Source organism: Salvelinus namaycush, chromosome 15, assembly GCF_016432855.1.
Source record: "Salvelinus namaycush isolate Seneca chromosome 15, SaNama_1.0, whole genome shotgun sequence".
Taxonomy (NCBI): domain Eukaryota; kingdom Metazoa; phylum Chordata; class Actinopteri; order Salmoniformes; family Salmonidae; genus Salvelinus; species Salvelinus namaycush.
The window spans coordinates 331,826-351,740 of NC_052321.1; the positions used below are offsets into that span (position 1 = coordinate 331,826).

General features: G+C 47.4%; 1 protein-coding gene across 4 annotated transcripts in view; it reads right to left on the bottom strand.

Moving 5' to 3' along the window:
• LOC120060091 (protein quaking-A) overlaps positions 1-19,915 on the bottom strand; it is a 126,690-nt gene that overhangs the window by 8,608 nt on the left and 98,167 nt on the right. The window contains exons 5-6 of one of the 4 annotated variants that reach the window (XM_039009156.1): positions 2,640-2,727; positions 829-1,107 (exon numbers count right to left, since the gene is read on the bottom strand). In XM_039009156.1, coding sequence (XP_038865084.1) covers positions 829-1,107; positions 2,640-2,727 — 367 coding nt within the window. Of the gene's footprint in view, positions 1-711; positions 1,132-2,639; positions 2,728-19,915 lie in introns of all 4 variants that reach the window. The other 3 variants (XM_039009153.1, XM_039009154.1, XM_039009152.1) reach the window with 3 other exon arrangements.

Consider the following 19,915-nt stretch of genomic DNA (forward strand, 5'->3'; position numbering starts at 1 on the left):
AACTCCCACGGCTGACATATTGACTGGGGAATGTCAGTGGCTCGTACCAAGTTGAAGTTCAAGAGTGTGAAAACTGAGCCAATGGGAAAAATGAGAACCGTGAATTTAATGAACATCCCCACCGGGACAAAGGGGACTTTCTACTGGCATCAAGGCTAGAGCACAGAGCTAGCTGGGAAAAAAACAATACTCATTTCAAAAGCTGCTGAAATCCGGGGGGATCCACAGCCAGACTGAATCTGCCGCTAGCGAGAGCATAAAGAAGCTAGAGCGCGGGACTGTGCACACGAGCATGTCCCTGCCAGAGTGTCTTCAGACAAGGCAACTCATATTGCATGGGAGTAAAACGGCAGCTGCAGAACAGAGAGAAAATGACAGGTAGCCTAGTGGTAGCGTTGGGCCATTAAATGAAAGGTCGCTGGTTCGAATCCCAGAGCCGATTAGGTGAACATCTGTCGATGTGCCCTTGAGCAAGGCACGTCATTGTAGTTGCTCCTGTAAGTCTCTCTGGATAAGAGTGTCTGCTAAATGACTAAAATGTTAAACTAAACCTGAGCCAGGAAAAGGATGCTGGGGAGATGAGCTAAAATAAAAAATAAAAATTCCCTGTCCCCCTTGCCCTTTGTTAGAGCATTAGTCCTGTTCAGCTGTCAGGTCATAAGATCACACCCATAACAACCCTGTTTTTTCAGCTGGATACGACATATTTACCTTTCAACAAGTCTTGACCGTGGCTCATCGAAGCCGCGTCCAAAAACCCAGGGTAAAACAAGCTGCCCTCCTGTCCGGGGCTAAAGGGGCCGCCGCCCAGGCCCCAGGGACGCTTACCTAGAACCCCATTGTGGTCGATGGGGTACTCCAGTAGGGAGGTGGGCGCCAGGGCGTACGGGTAGTCGTACGGGGATGCGTAGAGGATGCCGCCTTCCGGCGAGGGAGGCACCAGGGTTGGGGTACCATTGGGTAACATGCCCTGCATTTGGGGTTGTCGGATGATGTTCATGATGGGGGGCCCTGCCGGTGTGGGGGGCCTCATCTGCTGATGGGGGGCCATCAACTGCCCCTGGGGGGCCTGCATTAGACGGGGGCCCTGAGCGGCGGCGGCCGCCGCTGCAAGAGAGAACGCAAGGGAGTCTGCCATAAGCAAGAGTGAAAGACAGAAAGACAGAGAGATACAAGACAAGGGGGTAGAGATGTGGTGGTGCGGTTGACCAAAATCACAGGTGGAGAAGTGAGAGTTGGAAAACACAAAAAGTAGGAAAGGGGGGGGAGGGGTGAAAAAAAAGGAAAATTAGACCATGCAATGATCACGGTGAACCAGCAAACAAAAAATGAAGTAAACAAAAGAATAAAAGAACCCCATACCAAACTATAAAACGTTGCATTCAACACCAATGCACAGACCACATTAAGCATATCAATCACCATGTCAACCACGACTTCCTGTACTGCTGACGGTACAAGCCAACAGAAATGGAGCCGGTGGTCATGAAGAGGAGAGATGGACGTTTCTGATAAGGACCAAAAGGAGGATCACGTCAATCCCCCAAAAAGACAATCCAGTCTATTGGACTAGTCTCTCGGCCAATGAGGCCCTGCTTTGGACAGACTAGTTGAAATCTAGTTGAAGTTCTGATGCCCTCCACTCCGCTACATGACCGTTAGACCATTTTGGTTGGCTGACAAAATAAATAGACAAAAGATTTTCAAACACGTTTTGCATTTGCAAATGTTCTGACATGGTGAACATCACAGACAGCGGGGGGCGGTTGGATCAATGTTTTACATGTGACTCGGTGACTAATTCATGCTGAGTATCGCAGGGCTGGCAACACAGCCGAGAGAACCAGACACTGGTCCAGACATTGGTGTTAGAAACCAATGTCTGCCAAGTCAAATCATTTCACATTTTACAAATTAGATTTTTATTTCAAAACAAGCCATTACTTTTTGGACTGAAAACAATGCTCAAAACATGACTAATATCATGATAATAATAATAATAATAATAATAATAATAATGATAATAATGCAAACAGTAAATTGTGACAAATTTCAAGCAGCCATCAAAGAGACATGAAAGTGCAGAACTGCGGGAACTCTGGGTGGGATGAACTCCAGAGAAAGTAACTCTGGAGATGGGAAAACTAAACAGTGTTTGTAACAGATGCGTGAACTACGTCATGCAGAGATGAGCGAGTGATTTCTGCAGGGCGCTGAAGGCATATAGAAGCCACCCCGACATTGCAGCAAACTGTGATTGCATCCATATGGGAGGGGAAAGGGCACATAGAGAGGGACCAGCGGGAGGAGGGCAGGGGAAACTGATCTACTTGGATACAGGTGGTTTTAGTAGGTAGGTATACATGGGTCGGACATATTGGACAACACTTCAGAGCAAAGTGCATAAGTTTATCATTAAAAAAAAAGCACTGCAATGACTACAACACATGAGGCAGAGGCACACAGTTAACTGTATAGCATGAGCATCTATTCTTCACTGTGGTTATTGTGAGGTTCTAAGTGGTTATTATGAGGTTCTAAGTGGTTAATACAATAACAGATGGATTAAGACGATTAATGATAAGCGTTGGTGTGTAACATTGTGTAGTGTGTATTGCGTGTGTGGCTGTAAAGCGTACGTGTCTTGATGTTGGTGTCTCGGTACGTCCCGTTGAGAATGGCCAGCTCCATCAGCTGCATCTTCTTCAGGTTATCCTCTCCTTCCGCCTGGAACAACAAACAAATCAACAGGTCAGTTAACACTTCAGTCATGTTAAGACATGTTACTGTGCTGTGTCACTATTGCAAGTGGGGGGGGGGGGGGGCTGGGGTGTACATAGGGACAGATGTCCAGAGATGTACACATTAGAGGACACCTTTTGAAACGAAAACGAGTTTCTATTGAACAAATTCAGGTAGGCCCCTTCCTGTTCCGTTTGGTTCCTATTGAATAAACCCTGGCTACAGCTAGTTCTCCATAAGCACGTTGAACGAGGGAGGGAGGTATCGAGAAGAGCTACAACACCATGGTCATGTTGCATCATCTCATTTTGTTGCTAAATCGCTGACAGACATTAGGCAGGGAAAAACGCATTCATAAACCACTTATCAGCGAGATAATTACTGAGATTTTTTTTTTTCTCCCCCTTGTGCACAATCAAATGTGCAATAAAAGCCCAGCTAATGTCAGTCCTGTCAATTAATGTTTGGATAAATAAATACATACATAAGCAGTGTCACTGTCATTATCCCCCAAATTAGGCAAGTTAAATTATTCATGGAAGCAATTAAGTTAGCACCCGTCCCCTTCTCTCCCCGAGCCCGCCTTTCCCCCCCCGAAGCGGCTAAACACTCCATAACCATGACAACAAAGAAGAAACCCAGTGCTTTTCCAAGTAGATCGTAATAAAGAAGGACCGGTGTGACTGCAGCAGACAGACAGATAAACGAGGCTTCAGACAGACAAGGCTGCTGCAAACAGACAGATAGACGAGGCTGATTTGATTTGGGCTACAGACAGACAGACAGAGCTGCTGCAAACAGACAGATAGACGAGGCTGATTTGATTTGGGCTACAGACAGACAAGGCTGCTGCAAACAGACAGATAGACGAGGCTGATTTGATTTGGGCTACAGACAGACAAGGCCCCCCAGACTAGGGTTGCAAAGGGTCGGAAACCTTCCGGTAAATTTCCTGAAATTTTCCCTAGGAAGTTAAGCCCAGGAAGTTGGGGAATTTTGCTTAAATTCAGTGTTAAAGGTCTAGCATTCAGCTAGTGCCACCACTAACCAAGAGCATTCAGCTAGACACACACACACACACACACACACACACACACACACACACACACACACACACACACACACACACACACACACACACACAGGAAATCCTGGATCCTAGTAGGACCCAGGCCCATTCAGTGGCTATTACAACAACCTCCCCAGCCTCAGAGGTGGTGAGATACTAGGCCTGCTGAGCAGCATGCCTAATTAGCTATGTTCACAGAGAATGGCTAACGCTAACATGGTCTCCTCAACCTGGAAATGGGCTTAAATCACTGCTAATTAGCTGTTTAAACGCTCCACACAGAGCCCACTCAGAGGAACCATTTAGGCCTTTTTAGCTTCCTAAACACTTGCCAGAGGTGGTTGCGGTAGAGTGAACATCTTTAGCTGCCCATTCTATTAGATCGTCCGTCGTCTGCCTGCCTTCCCCGTGTACCATCACTAATTAAATCAGATCGTGGCCCTGACCACCTTCTAGACAGCTTCTCCCAAGTCTGAGAACATTTTCGCAAATGATTCTCATGAAAGGGACAGCTGGATGTCTTTCTCGATGCTTTTTGTCCCCGATCTGTGTCAGCCAGTTTGGATCTGAGCCAAGGCTGACATTAGACCAAAATATTTTTACAAAATAAGAGACTAAGCCAAAACATAAAGGCCTACTGTGTGTTTTGCCGGTAACACATTTATAACGCTGTTACAACACACCGTTTAATGTACAAACTGGAGAGCAGACAGAGTTTGGCGGGTGAGATTGAAGAACCACGGTGTTTCCACCTTGCAGCTGACGCTGCTAACCTTTTTAAATACAGACCCAATAATGAGAGTTGGACAAAAGGTGAGAGGCTGCTAGTTGTTTTCCCTTTGAGGGAGGAGAGGCCTGGCTGGTTTCCCTAGGTGTGTGTGTGTGTGTGTGTGTGTGTGTGTGTGTGTGTGTGTGTGTGTGGTGGTGGTGGTGCTTACAAACACAGAGATAGAGCTGTGGCTAAGAGGGAGTGGGCGGTCATCGGGCCGGGACTCAATTAGCGCAATGCATGCTGAAGGATGTGTGTGTGCGAGAGAGTCGCACGCAGATAAGGACAGGAAAGGGGGCTGAGGATGATGGATTTGGAGGTTGGGAGGGTTAAAGAGGCTCCTGGGACTGGGGTGTCACTATCAACATCTCTCCAGCTCTGCAGAGCAGAAGTGCTGTTGTGAGGGGTGCAAAGCAACGTAGAGGGGAGGGTATACAGATGCTGCTAGGAAGGTGGTGTGTGTGCGGCAGAGACGAAAACAGAAAGTATGGTGTGTGTGTGGAGGCAAACAGAAAGTCAACTCTGGGCAGGCACACCCCTCAGGAATCCAGCTGACACAGCGCTTCATAGCATAACTCTTTCTTCATAGCAGTCTGTTAGAAAATCTTCCTAACGGCCACATGGAAGCAGGTCAACTTACTCCACTGCATTAGTCCCTTCAGAAACAACACAAGGTAGTGATTATGTTGTGTACATTAATGAAACCCTATGAGAAATAGGACTTATTAGTATACTAATGGTTGTATTGATTGATTTGAGAGCTGGATGGAACTGGGTCACACTAGGACTACAGACAGTGGGGCGTCTACTGTCTGCTACTATCTAGGAGTGGGTGAACTATGACAGGACTTGGAGACTTTCCTGAAGACTGAATGTATGTTTCATGTTGCCAGGCTGAAGGGACTAGAGATTACTTTGACGTCCATGTGACCATAGAGCCATCACAATTAACACAATGCTGAGGCGGCACAGCTCACTCCCGGTTTCCTCATTAAACATTCAGGACGGCTGTCAGGATGCCGAGTGTGTGTGTGTGTGTGTGTGTGTGTGTGTGTGTGTACGGAAGGGGAATCATGTCTGTCTGAGAGGGAATGGGCTGTCCGATTCCCGAGAGAAATGTTGCATGGATTACAAACACTGAGGACAAGGAGTGAAACTTTCCCCCTTTACTGTCACAGACAGACAGAGACACACTGTCTAGCAGCTAAAGGTACTGAGTACACCCACTCTATTCACAGTTATCAGATTCAATCAATGAGGCCTATGTGTTAAATCTGTGGAGCGGTAGAAGCTATCGGGGAGGATGGGGATGACAGACAAGTTGTCCCCCTGCCTGCCTGACAGCCCAACAAATCACACTCATGTTCTCACACACAGTCTGACAGAGAGCGAGAGAGAGAAAGGGAGGAAGAGCGAGAGAAAGGGAGGAAGAGAGAGAGAGAGAAAGGGAGGAAGAGAGAGAGAGGAGCCGTAAGCACAAACAATGACAAATGACTCCTGGAACATCATAGTACTGGAAAATCCCACGAAAATGAAACAAGATTTCAACACGTTCAAGTAAACAGTTTTCGCTAGTGGTGATTTGTGTGGACAGTTTGGCTATAGCAACAGATGGGTGTATCATAATGTTTGGAAAGCCACACCCTTGTCCTCTCCCTCCCTCTCAGATAAACAGACCAAGGTGCCCTGACTGAGTTGGGTGTGTTTGCTCATGTCTGCCATGCCGACTCAAAAGCGTTTGCTCACGTCTGGCAAGGGCCCCTGCTTTCGTGACATACAGCAGAGGGAGGGAGACAGAGTGGAGGAACAGAGAGAAAGCCAGGGAATGTAGGGAGAAAACAATCCCTTTTCCCCCCAGTGGGCTCCTCCGTGCTTTCCTTCACTGGTCTAAGCTGCCAGTCATAACGAGGAGGGGAGAAGCTGGGCGCCGGTCAGGTTGCCTTCCAAACTTCTCCAATTACCACAAGTGTAACCAGAGACTGGCCAGGGAGGCCTTGAGGCTGGGAGAGAGGCAGGGAGAGAATGTAAGGGAAAAGTAGATGAACGGGAAAGGACGTATCTGGGGGGGAGTGCGTTGAGGGACTAATGACATCACATTGATCATGAGGGGGGTGGGGTGCCTGAATACGGGCAGCTGTTTTTTCACATCTTCACCTCCCCAAATCCCTCCCTCCCTCCTAAACTAACATCTGGAGAATAGTGATTACTCTAGTCACCGCGCCAAGACAACTTATCAAGAACTCACCAGGCTATAGAGAGACGAGAGAGAGACAGAGAGAGACGAGAGAGAGACAGAGAGAGAGAGACGAGAGAGAGACAGAGAGAGAGAGACAGAGAGAGAGAGACGAGATGAGAGAGACAGAGAGAGACAGAGAGACGGAGACACACAGAGAAAGAGACACAGAGAGAGAGAGACCCAGAGAGAGAGAGACCCAGAGAGAAAGAGACCCAGAGAGAAAGAGACCCAGAGAGAAAGAGACCCAGAGAGAAAGAGACCCAGAAAGAAAGAGACCCAGAGAGAAAGAGAGCACCCGGCCTCACCCTACTAGAATCTGAAGTCAAATGTCTACTGTTTGCTGATGATCTGGTGCTTCTGTCATCAACCAAGGAGGGCCTACAGCAGCACCCAGATATTCTGCACAGATTCTGCCAGACCTGGGCCCTGACAGTAAATCTCAGGAAAACCAAAATAATGGTGTTCCAAAAAAGGTCCAGTCGCCAGGACCACAAATACAAATTCCATCTAGACACCGTTGCCCTAGAGCACACAAAAAACTATACATACCTTGGCCTAAACATCAGCACCACAGCTAACTTCCACAAAGCTGTGAACGATCTGAGAGACAAGGCAAGAAGGGCATTCTATGCCATCAAAAGGAACATAAATTTCAACATACCAATTAGGATCTGGCTAAAAATACTTGAATCAGTCATAGAGCCCATTGCCCTTTATGGTTGTGAGGTCTGGGGTCCGCTCACCAACCAAGATTTCACAAAATGGGACAAACACCAAATTGAGACTCTGCATGCAGAATTCTGCAAAAATATCCTCTGTGTACAACGTAGAACACCAAATAATACATGCAGAGCAGAATTAGGCCGACATCCGCTAATTATCAAAATCCAGAAAAGAGACGTTAAATTCTACAACCACCTAAAAGGAAGCGATTCCCAAACCTTCCATAACAAAGCCATCACCTACAGAGAGTTGAACCTGGAGAAGAGTCTCCTAAGCAAGCTGGTCCTGGGGCTCTGTTCACAAACACAAACAGACCCAACAGAGCCCCAGGTCAGCAACACAGATAGACCCAACCAAATCATGAGAAAACAAAAAGATAATTACTTGACACATTGGAAAGAATTAACAAAAAAACTGAGCCAACTAGAATGCTATTTGGCCCTAAACAGACTACAGTCGTGGCCAAAAGTTTTGAGAATGACACAAATATTAATTTTCACAAAGTTCGCTGCTTCAGTGTCTTTAGATATTTTTGTCAGATGTTACTATGGAATACTGAAGTATAATTATAAGCATTTCATAAGTGTCAAAGGCTTTTATTGACAATTACATGAAGTTGATGCAAAGAGTCAATATTTGCAGTGTTGACCCTTCTTTTTCAAGACCTCTACAATCCACCTTGGCATGCTGTCAATTAACTTCTGGGCCACATCCTGACTGATGGCAGCCCAATCTTGCATAATCAATGCTTCGAGTTTGTCAGAATTTGTGGGTTTTGTTTGTCCACCCGCCTCTTGAGGATTGAACACAAGTTCTCAATGGGATTAAGGTCTGGGGAGTTTCCTGGCCATGGACCCAAAATATTGATGTTTTGTTCCCCGAGCCACTTAGTTATCACTTTTGCCTTATGGCAAGGTGCTCCATCATGCTGGGAAAGGCATTGCTCGTCACCAAACTGTTCCTAGATGGTTGGGAGAAGTTGCTCTCGGAGGATGTGTTGGTACTATTCTTTATTCATGGCTGTGTTCTTAGGCAAAATTGTGAGTGAGCCCACTCCCTTGGCTGAGAAGCAATCCCACACATGAATGGTCTCAGGATGCTTTACTGTTGGCATGACACAGGACTGATGGTAGCGCTCACCTTGTCTTCTCCGGACAAGCTTTTTTCCGGATGCCCCAAACAATCAGAAAGGGGATTCATCAGAGAAAATGACTTTACCCCAGTCCTCAACAGTCCAATCCCTGTACCTTTTGCAGAATATCAGTCTGTCCCTGATGTTTTTCCTGGAGAGAAGTGGTTTCTTTGCTGCCCTTCTTGACACCAGAGCATCCTCCAAAAGTCTTTGCCTCACTGTGCGTGCAGATGCACTCACCCCTGTCTGCTGCCATTCCTGAGCAAGCTCTGTACTGGTGGTGCCCCGATCCCGCAGCTGAATCAACTTTAGGAGACGGTCCTGGCACTTGCTGGACTTTCTTGGGTGCCCTGAAGCCTTCTTCACAACAATTGAACCGCTGTCCTTGAAGTTGTTGATGATCCGATAAATGGTTGATTTAGGTGCAATCTTACTGGCAGCAATATCCTTGCCTGTGAAGCCCTTTTTGTGCAAAGCAATGATGAAGGCACGTGTTTCCTTGCAGGTAACCATGAGGAACCACAGAGGAAGAACAATGATTCCAAGCACCACCCTCCTTTTGAAGCTTCCAGTCTGTTATTCGAACTCAATCAGCATGACAGAGCGATCTCCAGCCTTGTCCTCGTCAATACTCACACCTGTGTTAACGAAGGAATCACTGACATGATGTCAGCTAGTCCTTTTGTGGCAGTGCTGAAATGCATTAGAAATGTTATATTGGGATTCAGTTCATTTGCATGGCAAAGAGGATCTTTGCAATTAATTGCAATTCATCTGATCACTCTTCATAACATTCTGGAGTATATGCAAATTTCCATCATACAAACTGAGGCAGCAGACTGCGAAAATGTATATACGTGTCATTTTCAAAACTTTTGGCCACGACTGTACACAGTGACAGAATACCTGACCCAAATTTAAGAAAAGCTTTGACTATGTACAGACTCAGTGAGCATAGCCTTGCTATTCAGAAAGGCCGCCGTAGGCAGACATGGCTCTCAAGAGAAGACAGGCTATGTGCACACTGCCCACAAAATGAGGTGGAAACTGAGCTGCACTTCTTAACCTCCTACCAAATGTTTGACCATATTAGAGACACATATTTCCCTCAGATTACACAGATACACAAAGAATTCGAAAACAAACCCAATTTTGATAAACTCCCATATCTACTGGGTGAAATACCAGTGTGCCATCATCACTGCAGCAAGATTTGTGACCTGTTGCCACAAGAAAAGGTCAACCAGTGAAGAACAAACACCATTGTAAATAAAACCCATATTTAATGGTTATTTATTTCCCCTTTTGTACTTTAACCATTTGTACAACACTGTATATATATATAATATGACATTTGTAATGACGTTATTCTTTTGAAACTTCTGAGAGTGTAAAGTTTACTGTTCATTTGTATTGTTTATTTCACTTTTGTATATTATCTACCTCACTTGCTTTGGCAATGTTAACATATGTTTCCCATGCCAATAAAGCCCCTTGAATTGAATTGAGAGAGACACCCCCACCGAGCGAGTGAGCGACACACACACACACAGAGACAGAGACAGAGACAGAGACAGAGACAGAGACAGAGACAGAGACAGAGACAGAGAGAGAGAGAGAGAGAGAGAGAGAGAGAGAGAGACACACACACACACACACACACACACGAGAGAGAAAGAAAGAGAGAGACACACACACCCCGAGATAGAGAGAGGAGACCGAGACAAAGAGACCGAGAGACGGCAAGAGGGAGGGCGACAGCAAGAGGAAAATTGGACATTTGTTGAAAGTTGAAAACACCAAAAAGTAACCAAATAAACTGGAATAATACAAAACACATTCAACCCCTAGGGTGTAAAAACAGAGCTGAAGAATACAAAGCAGAGAAAGACCCACTAAAGCTTCCACTTCCAATCAACCAACTACTTACAACACACAGACACAAAACATGAAAAAGTCCTGTGATAAAAGTATAATTTAAGTGAAAAGCGGAGAGAAACTATAGTTTAGTCCCCACTTCAAATCGTGGTGCACATTTCAAAGGCAATTTTCCAACCCTCACCGTTCATCTCCCAATAGACTTACAACGCAATCGCCTGCAACACTACTCCGTACTGCCCATCTAAACCAAACCCTACGTTCACTCACAGAACGCTGCTTCAGCTCCTTCATTTTTAAAAGACACGTCAGTAACTTAGCCTAGCCCTAGCTACATTAGCAATGCTAAACCCCCTAGCTACATTAGCAAGGCTAAACCCCCTAGCTACATTAGCAATGCTAAACCCCCTAGCTACATTAGCAATGCTAAACCCCCTAGCTACATTAGCAATGTTAAACCCCCTTGCAGTCATTAGAATCGACCCAAACCAGTTAGTCAGATTATAAACACAAACCAGAGGTGTTCCGCCCCTCCGCTTCTGATCCAGACTCCAGTCACATGTTTCAGTGACTAACTTTTTGGAGGGAAAGTTGTGGGGGGAATTAGCATTAGCATAGCTGTGCAACAATTTGTCAGGCCCCGTCACTGTGCAGGCTGGATGTATGGGGCTTATTAGGAGCTTTTATTGGGCCTGAGTGGGCAGCCTTGGTTCTCAGCAGAAGCCCCATCAATATCCTGCAGTGCTCAGGGCTGCCTGACATGCAGACAGTGGCTCGTTACCAAGGAAGAATTTGAGGAGAGAAGAGATGTTTTTCCCTTTACTGTCCCCCCCCCCCCCACACACACACACACACACACGAGAGAGAGCAGTTCTGGATAGGAAACTGGAAAGTTGGCTACATCCTGGTATATAATCTCGGAAAGAAAGAGTTATGTAACGGGACACAAAAAAAGAAAAGAAAAAGAGGTTACATAAATATACAGACTGAAGAGAATGTGGATGTATAGATGATGAATGTGTATTTGCAAGCGCCAGCCTCGACAAACAAGATATTACCAGCTAACAGGACGTAGTGAGACAAAAAATAATAATTCTGAAGCAAAAACAGAGTGAACATTAAAGAGATCCATGTTATCCAAAACATGCAGTAAACCCCCCTTGAGATCCTCCCGCTCTCCCCCCTGCTCCTCTCTCCCTCCCTCCCATCCCCCTTGTCTTTGTTCGTTCCTGTGATCCTTTAATGCAGTCCAATTGAGCCAGGAATATCTTTAAGGGATTTAGCCATGGCTGATTTGGGGAGGTTTAAATACTGCCGGATTTGAATCAGATTCCGAGATTCTGAGTCAAAGCTGATGAGAGCCATCACCTAACCCTCAGCCCTGCCCCCATGGCAGGCTGCTGCCCGCGTGGGGGCATTTTGATGGTGGAACAAAGTTATCACATGACGAGGATGGAAAATAAATCAGTAACTGTCGGGCTGAGCCTGGACCACGAGCCGAGGGGATCGGCTACAATACAGCAGCGGGGCTGGTTGCCAGGCAAAGTCCCCCCAATCATTGGACTGACCCGGGGACCAAACTCTGAGGCAGCGATCCCTCAGTAGTCAAGGACACGGGGAAGGTCGAGAGTCAACGTGATGAGTATTACGAGGATCGGCCACTGTCTCAATGGCTGGCTGAAGCTAATGCCAACATTGCATTCCCCTATGGGAGAAGCAGTGGTGCACTCAGACAAAATACAGGGTGTAAAACAAGCAGATGAGACAATGGGAAGCAGGAGGCTTGGTTTATTACCCCTGAGAGGAGGCGCATGCTCAATATCATACACACAATACCAAGCTCAAACTTCAATGAGCGGCGTTCCATGATGCATTGCCAGGCGTTGATGTGAAAGAGAAGGGGAGAGAGTGACTGAAGGAGAGAGAGACTGAGCTGGGAAGCTGCTGGGGGTTGAAGTGATTGTGCAGCGTTATCTGGCAAAGTAAAGCATCACATCTGGGAGGCTGATTTTTAAAAGGGGGTCTCGGGGGCCTCCAAACACTGAGCTGTACACAATCCCATTTTCCCTGCTTAAACACACAGGCACAGAGAGAGAAAGAGAAGAGCGAGACATGGAGATCGATCTCCCCCTCGCTGTTGAGCCGGGTACGAGGGCATCCTCAGTTGCCTGAGCCGAGCCCTAGCAGTTCCCGGGCCGGGCCAGAGCTGTGTGGTGGATAATTACCCCTCACACACACCACAGTGTGTCGAGGCCTGGGGAGGGGGCATATTGTAGGCGGAAGAAGCAGCACATACAGCAGCATCTCCTCTCTCTACAACTATAAGGATTAGGGGTTAGAGTCTCTCCAGCTATAAGGATTAGGGGTTAGAGTCTCTCCAGCTATAAGGATTAGGGGTTAGGGTCTCTCCAGCTATAAGGATTAGGGGTTAGAGTCTCTCCAGCTATAAGGATTAGGGGTTAGGGTCTCTCCAGCTATAAGGATTAGGGGTTAGAGTCTATCCAGCTATAAGGATTAGGGGTTAGGGTCTCTCCAGCTACAATGATTAGGGGTTAGAGTCTCTCCAGCTATAAGGATTAGGGGTTAGAGTCTCTCCAGCTATAAGGATTAGGGGTTAGGGTCTCTCCAGCTATAAGGATTAGGGGTTAGGGTCTCTCCAGCTATAAGGATTAGGGGTTAGCGTCTCTCCAGTTATAAGGATTAGGGGTTAGAGTCTCTCCAGCTATAAGGATTAGGGGTTAGAGTCTCTCCAGCTATAAGGATTAGGGGTTAGGGTCTCTCCAGCTATAAGGATTAGGGGTTAGGGTCTCTCCAGCTATAAGGATTAGGGGTTAGCGTCTCTCCAGCTATAAGGATTAGGGGTTAGCGTCTCTCCAGCTATAAGGATTAGGGGTTAGGGTCTCTCCAGCTACAAGGATTAGGGGTTAGAGTCTCTCCAGCTATAAGGATTAGGGGTTAGAGTCTCTCCAGCTATAAGGATTAGGGGTTAGAGTCTCTCCAGCTATAAGGATTAGGGGTTAGAGTCTCTCCAGTTATAAGGATTAGGGGTTAGAGTCTCTCCAGCTATAAGGATTAGGGGTTAGAGTCTCTCCAGATATAAGGATTAGGGGTTAGAGTCTCTCCAACTATAAGGATTAGGGGTTAGAGTCTCTCCAACTATAAGGATTAGGGGTTAGAGTCTCTCCAGCTATAAGGATTAGGGGTTAGAGTCTCTCCAGCTATAAGGATTAGGGGTTAGAGTCTCTCCAGCTATAAGGATTAGGGGTTAGCGTCTCTCCAGCTATAAGGATTAGGGGTTAGAGTCTCTCCAACTATAAGGATTAGAGGTTAGAGTCTCTCCAGCTATAAGGATTAGAGGTTAGGGTCTCTCCAACTATAAGGATTAGAGGTTAGAGTCTCTCCAGCTATAAGGATTAGAGGTTAGGGTCTCTCCAGCTACAAGGATTAGGGGTTAGAGTCTCTCCAGCTATAAGGATTAGGGGTTAGAGTCTCTCCAACTATAAGGATTAGGGGTTAGAGTCTCTCCAGCTATAAGGATTAGGGGTTAGGGTCTCTCCAGCTATAAGGATTAGGGGTTAGAGTCTCTCCAGCTATAAGGATTAGGGGTTAGGGTCTCTCCAGCTATAAGGATTAGGGGTTAGAGTCTCTCCAGCTATAAGGATTAGGGGTTAGAGTCTCTCCAGCTATAAGGATTAGGGGTTAGGGTCTCTCCAGCTATAAGGATTAGGGGTTAGTCTCTCTCCAGCTATAAGGATTAGGGGTTAGAGTCTCTCCAGCTATAAGGATTAGGGGTTAGAGTCTCTCCAACTATAAGGATTAGGGGTTAGAGTCTCTCCAACTATAAGGATTAGGGTTACCTTCAAAGAGAGAGCGACGGAGGTGCAGGACCAACCTGCAAGGATGTGGGGTGTAATCAGGTTGGTAATAAAGGCTTTATGTTTAGTCAGGGGGGTTCATTTGGGACCAAACTTTTCACTAGACCTAAACGCAAAGGCTACGGTCGGTGACTGGTTGACAAATCAGGCGGGTTTTGTGTGGGTGTGCTAACTTTTCAAAGTCGCAGTGGAGGTGACTTTCCACCAGACTAGGGACTGAGTTTGACAGGGGAAACTGAGCCTTCCAGTTGGTGCGGCGGCGGGATGGCCTCACGTCTAATTGACTGTGTGTGCCTCGTTGCCTTTTCACTTCACTCCCCAGCCATCAGTTTCAGCAGGTTGGTGGAGCTCTCACCTGAATGATGCCACACAGCCACGTTATTATTGCGATATGAATCTTTCCCTGACGTTGCATATTTTTTCTCTCTAGACGAGTTAGTGACCAGATTCCCAATGATGTGGGGACAGCGGGAGGGTGGATATGAAGGCTGTTAATGTCTCTTCCATTGCAGAAGTGTCTCTGATTCCTGGCTCATTCATGCAAATACCAGCATCTCCTCAAACGTCACCTGTCTGTAGTTTCGAAAAGCTGCAGTTATAGAAGCCCTCCTTTCAACTGCATCACTGATACCACTAGAGACCCTGTTCACATTACTGGAGCATCACTGATACCACTAGAGACCCTGTTCACATTACTGGAGCATCACTGATACCACTAGAGACCGTGTTCACTTTACTGGAGCATCACTGATACCACTAGAGACTGTGTTCACATTACTGGAGCATCACTGATACCACTAGAGACTGTGTTCACATTACTGGAGCATCACTGATACCACTAGAGACTGTGTTCACATTACTGGAGCATCACTGATACCACTAGAGACTGTGTTCACATTACTGGAGCATCACTGATACCACTAGAGACTGTGTTCACATTACTGGAGCATCACTGATACCACTAGAGACTGTGTTCACATTAATGGAGCATCACTGATACCACTAGAGACTGTGTTCACATTACTGGAGCATCACTGATACCACTAGAGACTGTGTTCACATTACTGGAGCATCACTGATACCACTAGAGACTGTGTTCACATTACTGGAGCATCACTGATACCACTAGAGACTGTGTTCACATTACTGGAGCATCACTGATACCACTAGAGACTGTGTTCACATTACTGGAGCATCACAGATACCACTAGAGACTGTGTTCACATTACTGGAGCATCACTGATACCACTAGAGACTGTGTTCACATTACTGGAGCATCACTGATACCACTAGAGACTGTGTTCACATTACTGGAGCATCACTGATACCACTAGAGACTGTGTTCACATTACTGGAGCATCACTGATACCACTAGAGACTGTGTTCACATTACTGGCACTTTTCTCAACTTTCTGTTTATAACAACTTGCACATAAGATCCCATTTCATCAAAGACGAGAAAAGAGCCATTCAGTATCGCATCAAAAAAATAAAAAACACTGCATTTCCAATTTGCCTGTGATTCTAATCAGAACTATTTAAAAAAGCTATACAACACTGCTTAATCTTCAGAAAAATAAAATAAAAAATTCAGCTGTTGACTGGAACTAGCTCACTCTGGATACCTCAAGATGAAGGATTTGGCTGTTAGCGCCAGGTTCCAGAACCTTCTCCAGGGGGTTTCACAGTGTGAGAGGCCAGGGCTGGCAGATTAACGACAGAGTGACAGGCCCTCCACATAGGGAGACCAGCCTTTTGCCCCACAGGAAGGCCACGTATCAGAGTCCCTACCACCTGTGTGCCCCGTATGAGAGCTAATCAGGACGGATGTACATATGGGCCCGGCACAGGCAGAGCCAGCAGGTGAAGGGACTGAGAGCCAAGGCTGACATCACCAGTGCACCACATGCAAATGTCAGGGTCATTGACATGTTCCTTGACCAGAATTAAACATGCCCAGAATTAAACATGCCTGTTGCATATCGTTTTGTTACACTATACATGGTAGAAAAAGGTTTTAAACCATAACCAACAAAAAAAGGGTTCTAGTTTGGTAACCACCAGTTAGTTATACAAGATGCCTGGCCTCGTGTGTGGCATCAAAGGCTTGCTATTAACTGCTGAAGGGGCCACAGAAACAAGGTAGTTTAATGGAGGATACAGTGGTGAAAGGCAGGCTTTCCAAACCCCACAGACAGCGAGGGAACATTGAGCGAGCAGGCATGTTAAGTGCTAGGAAACCAAAGTAAACATACAACAAAAGATGTCTGGAGTTATAAATTATACATCGACAATGTTATCCTGGCACCCGAGCGAATATGATAAACTGGCGCAGCGAGGGAATGCCTATGTGGGGGGGGGGGGGGGGTGGAAACTCTAAGAAAGGAATCAAACGAGCACACAACACATGCTACTCCTGTAACTTGGTTTAGGCCTACAGAAGGGAGTTTACTGGTTGTGTGCCCATTTCTGTATCGATAAATGCTGCACATTCACGCTAAAGCCAAGACATGATTGACTCACACCAGTTTCTCCCTCTTCCCTGCCATCTACCAAACCCAGTGCATTGAAGTGTAGGGGCAGGCAAAATGTGTGGACAGAAACCCTGGCAAATCTGGCAATGCATTTCACTGTCTCGGCTCTGGCCTTCTTGAGCCGACGTCAATCACGCATTTGTAGTCCCTGCAAACGTGCAGTGGATTAGCATCTAGCGCAGAGAAAATGCCCTTTTATTGTTACTTGTTTTTTTTTTAGGGCTGCGGTGGGAGATGGGGGTTCCAGATATCTCAAATCTGCTGCTGGGGAGAAATGGCAGATCCCACTGAGGAAGCAAGAGAGGGATTGACATGGGAACAACTGTCTCACCTGATGTGATTAACCACTGTTCACAGTTACTTTTGCACCATACTCGAGCAACTACCGTATCCGCAGTCATCGATATTGGCAGATTTGTCGAAAGGGGCCAGTGTAGGCCTCTGGTAAAATGGGAGAGCAATCCATTCCTATTACCCTATCGGTTAGAGTTAATTAATGAGGACGTTTCATACTTCAAATGGACACTTAATGGCATGCGCTTAATCTCAAGATGCCAAGTGTGGTGCGGTGAGTCTTGGCTAACCGGGGCTAGTGAGCAGGGCACAAGGGTGAGGACATGGGTAGAACCAGCAGGATGATAACAGGGTCCAGAGGGAGAGGGCATGTCTTTTCCCAGGGTAGCCCCGTCCAGTCACAGCCACGTTTGAAGCTACCGCATTCAGACACAAAGAGACAGAGCCCCAGTGTTCTAAACCAGCGCCCCCAGTGTTCTAAACCAGCGCCCCCAGTGTTCTAAACCAGCGCCCCCAGTGTTCTAAACCAGCGCCCCAGTGTTCTAAACCAGCGCCCCCGGTGTTCTAAACCAGCGCCCCCGGTGTTCTAAACCAGCGCCCCCGGTGTTCTAAACCAGCGCCCCCGGTGTTCTAAACCAGCGCCCCCAGTGTTCTAAACCAGCGCCCCCAGTGTTCTAAACCAGCGCCCCCAGTGTTCTAAACCAGCGCCCCCAGTGTTCTAAACCAGCGCCCCCAGTGTTCTAAACCAGCGCCCCCAGTGTTCTAAACCAGCGCCCCCAGTGTTCTAAACCAGCGCCCCCAGTGTTCTAAACCAGCGCCCCCAGTGTTCTAAACCAGCGCCCCCAGTGTTCTAAACCAGCGCCCCCAGTGTTCTAAACCAGCGCCCCCAGTGTTCTAAACCAGCGCCCCCAGTGTTCTAAACCAGCGCCCCCAGTGTTCTAAACCAGCGCCCCCAGTGTTCTAAACCAGCGCCCCCAGTGTTCTAAACCAGCCCCCCCCAGTGTTCTAAACCAGCGCCCCCAGTGTTCTAAACCAGCGCCCCCAGTGTTCTAAACCAGCGCCCCCAGTGTTCTAAACCAGCGCCCCCAGTGTTCTAAACCAGCGCCCCCAGTGTTCTAAACCAGCGCCCCCAGTGTTCTAAACCAGCGCCCCCAGTGTTCTAAACCAGCGCCCCCAGTGTTCTAAAGCAGCGCCCCCAGTGTTCTAAACCAGCGCCCCCAGTGTTCTAAACCAGCGCCCCCAGTGTTCTAAACCAGCGCCCCCAGTGTTCTAAACCAGCGCCCCCAGTGTTCTAAACCAGCGCCCCCAGTGTTCTAAACCAGCGCCCCCAGTGTTCTAAACCAGCGCCCCAGGGTTCTAAACCAGCGCCCCAGCGTTCTAAACCAGCGCCCCAGCGTTCTAAACCAGCGCCCCAGGGTTCCAAACCAGTGCCCCAGGGTTCCAAACCAGTGCCCCAGGGTTCCAAACCAGTGCCCCCAGGGTTCTAAAGCAGCGCCCCCAGGGTTCTAAAGCAGCGCCCCAGGGTTCTAAAGCAGCGCCCCAGGGTTCTAAAGCAGCGCCCCCAGGGTTCTAAAGCAGCGCTCCAGGGTTCTAAAGCAGCGCCCCAGGTTTCTAAAGCAGCGCCCCAGGGTTCTAAAGCAGCGCCCCAGGGTTCTAAAGCAGCGCCCCAGGGTTCTAAAGCAGCGCCCCAGGGTTCTAAAGCAGCACCCCCAGGGTTCTAAAGCAGCGCCCCAGGGTTCTAAAGCAGCGCCCCAGGGTTCTAAAGCAGCGCCCCAGGGTTCTAAAGCAGCGCCCCAGGGTTCTAAAGCAGCGCCCCAGGGTTCTAAAGCAGCACCCCCAGGTTTCTAAAGCAGCGCCCCAGGGTTCTAAAGCAGCGCCCCAGGGTTCTAAAGCAGAGGCCAGCAGTAAAATCAAGCAGTAATATTAACATCCATGCAGAAATAAAGCAGGTGGAAGGGAAGAGGGGGATGGATTTGGAGATCTGTAACCCACCAGGTTTAACTGGTTTCTGTGTCTAACCTCCCAGGAGGAGTCGTCAAGAGGTTAATTTAATCAAATCCAAACACTTAATTATGGTATTAAGAGCCGGGTGGAAAGTATGCCAGGTGGATTTGAAAATCTACTCTGTGATAGAGCTTTAAGCCCCGCTTGAGCCACAGTGTGTCCCTAGATACAAGATGTTTATATCCTTTCTATGTGCACAGACGGAGGAAATGCATCTGGCTGCTTTCATCGGTCAAGCGAATATCGTGTCATCAGCCAGTACTGAGTGGAGGAGGGGGGGGGGGGGGTTAGAGGCTCGGGGCCTAGGACGCTCCCGTTTCCTCATGATCCCTTTCTCCAGGTCCCGAGGCAGTGGTTTGAGCCTGAGTCGGAGTGACACATCTCTGTAAAACTGGAATGAGATGCAGCTGCAGACCGGTTGTTTCGGTGGGTACATTACTGGGCCTCTACCTTTTCATATCATTATAGTTCCTAACAGACAAAAAAGAAAAACGAGACAACCACTAGACAATGCATCCTGCGTTCTGCATGAATGCCAGTTATTTCCTTGCGGGCTAAATCCCATGCAAGGAAGATAATTATTTTTCTTCTCTCCAAAAGACAATACTGCAGTCTTATTTGCAAGTAAGGAGAGTAAACATCATTAATTGGAGAGGCAC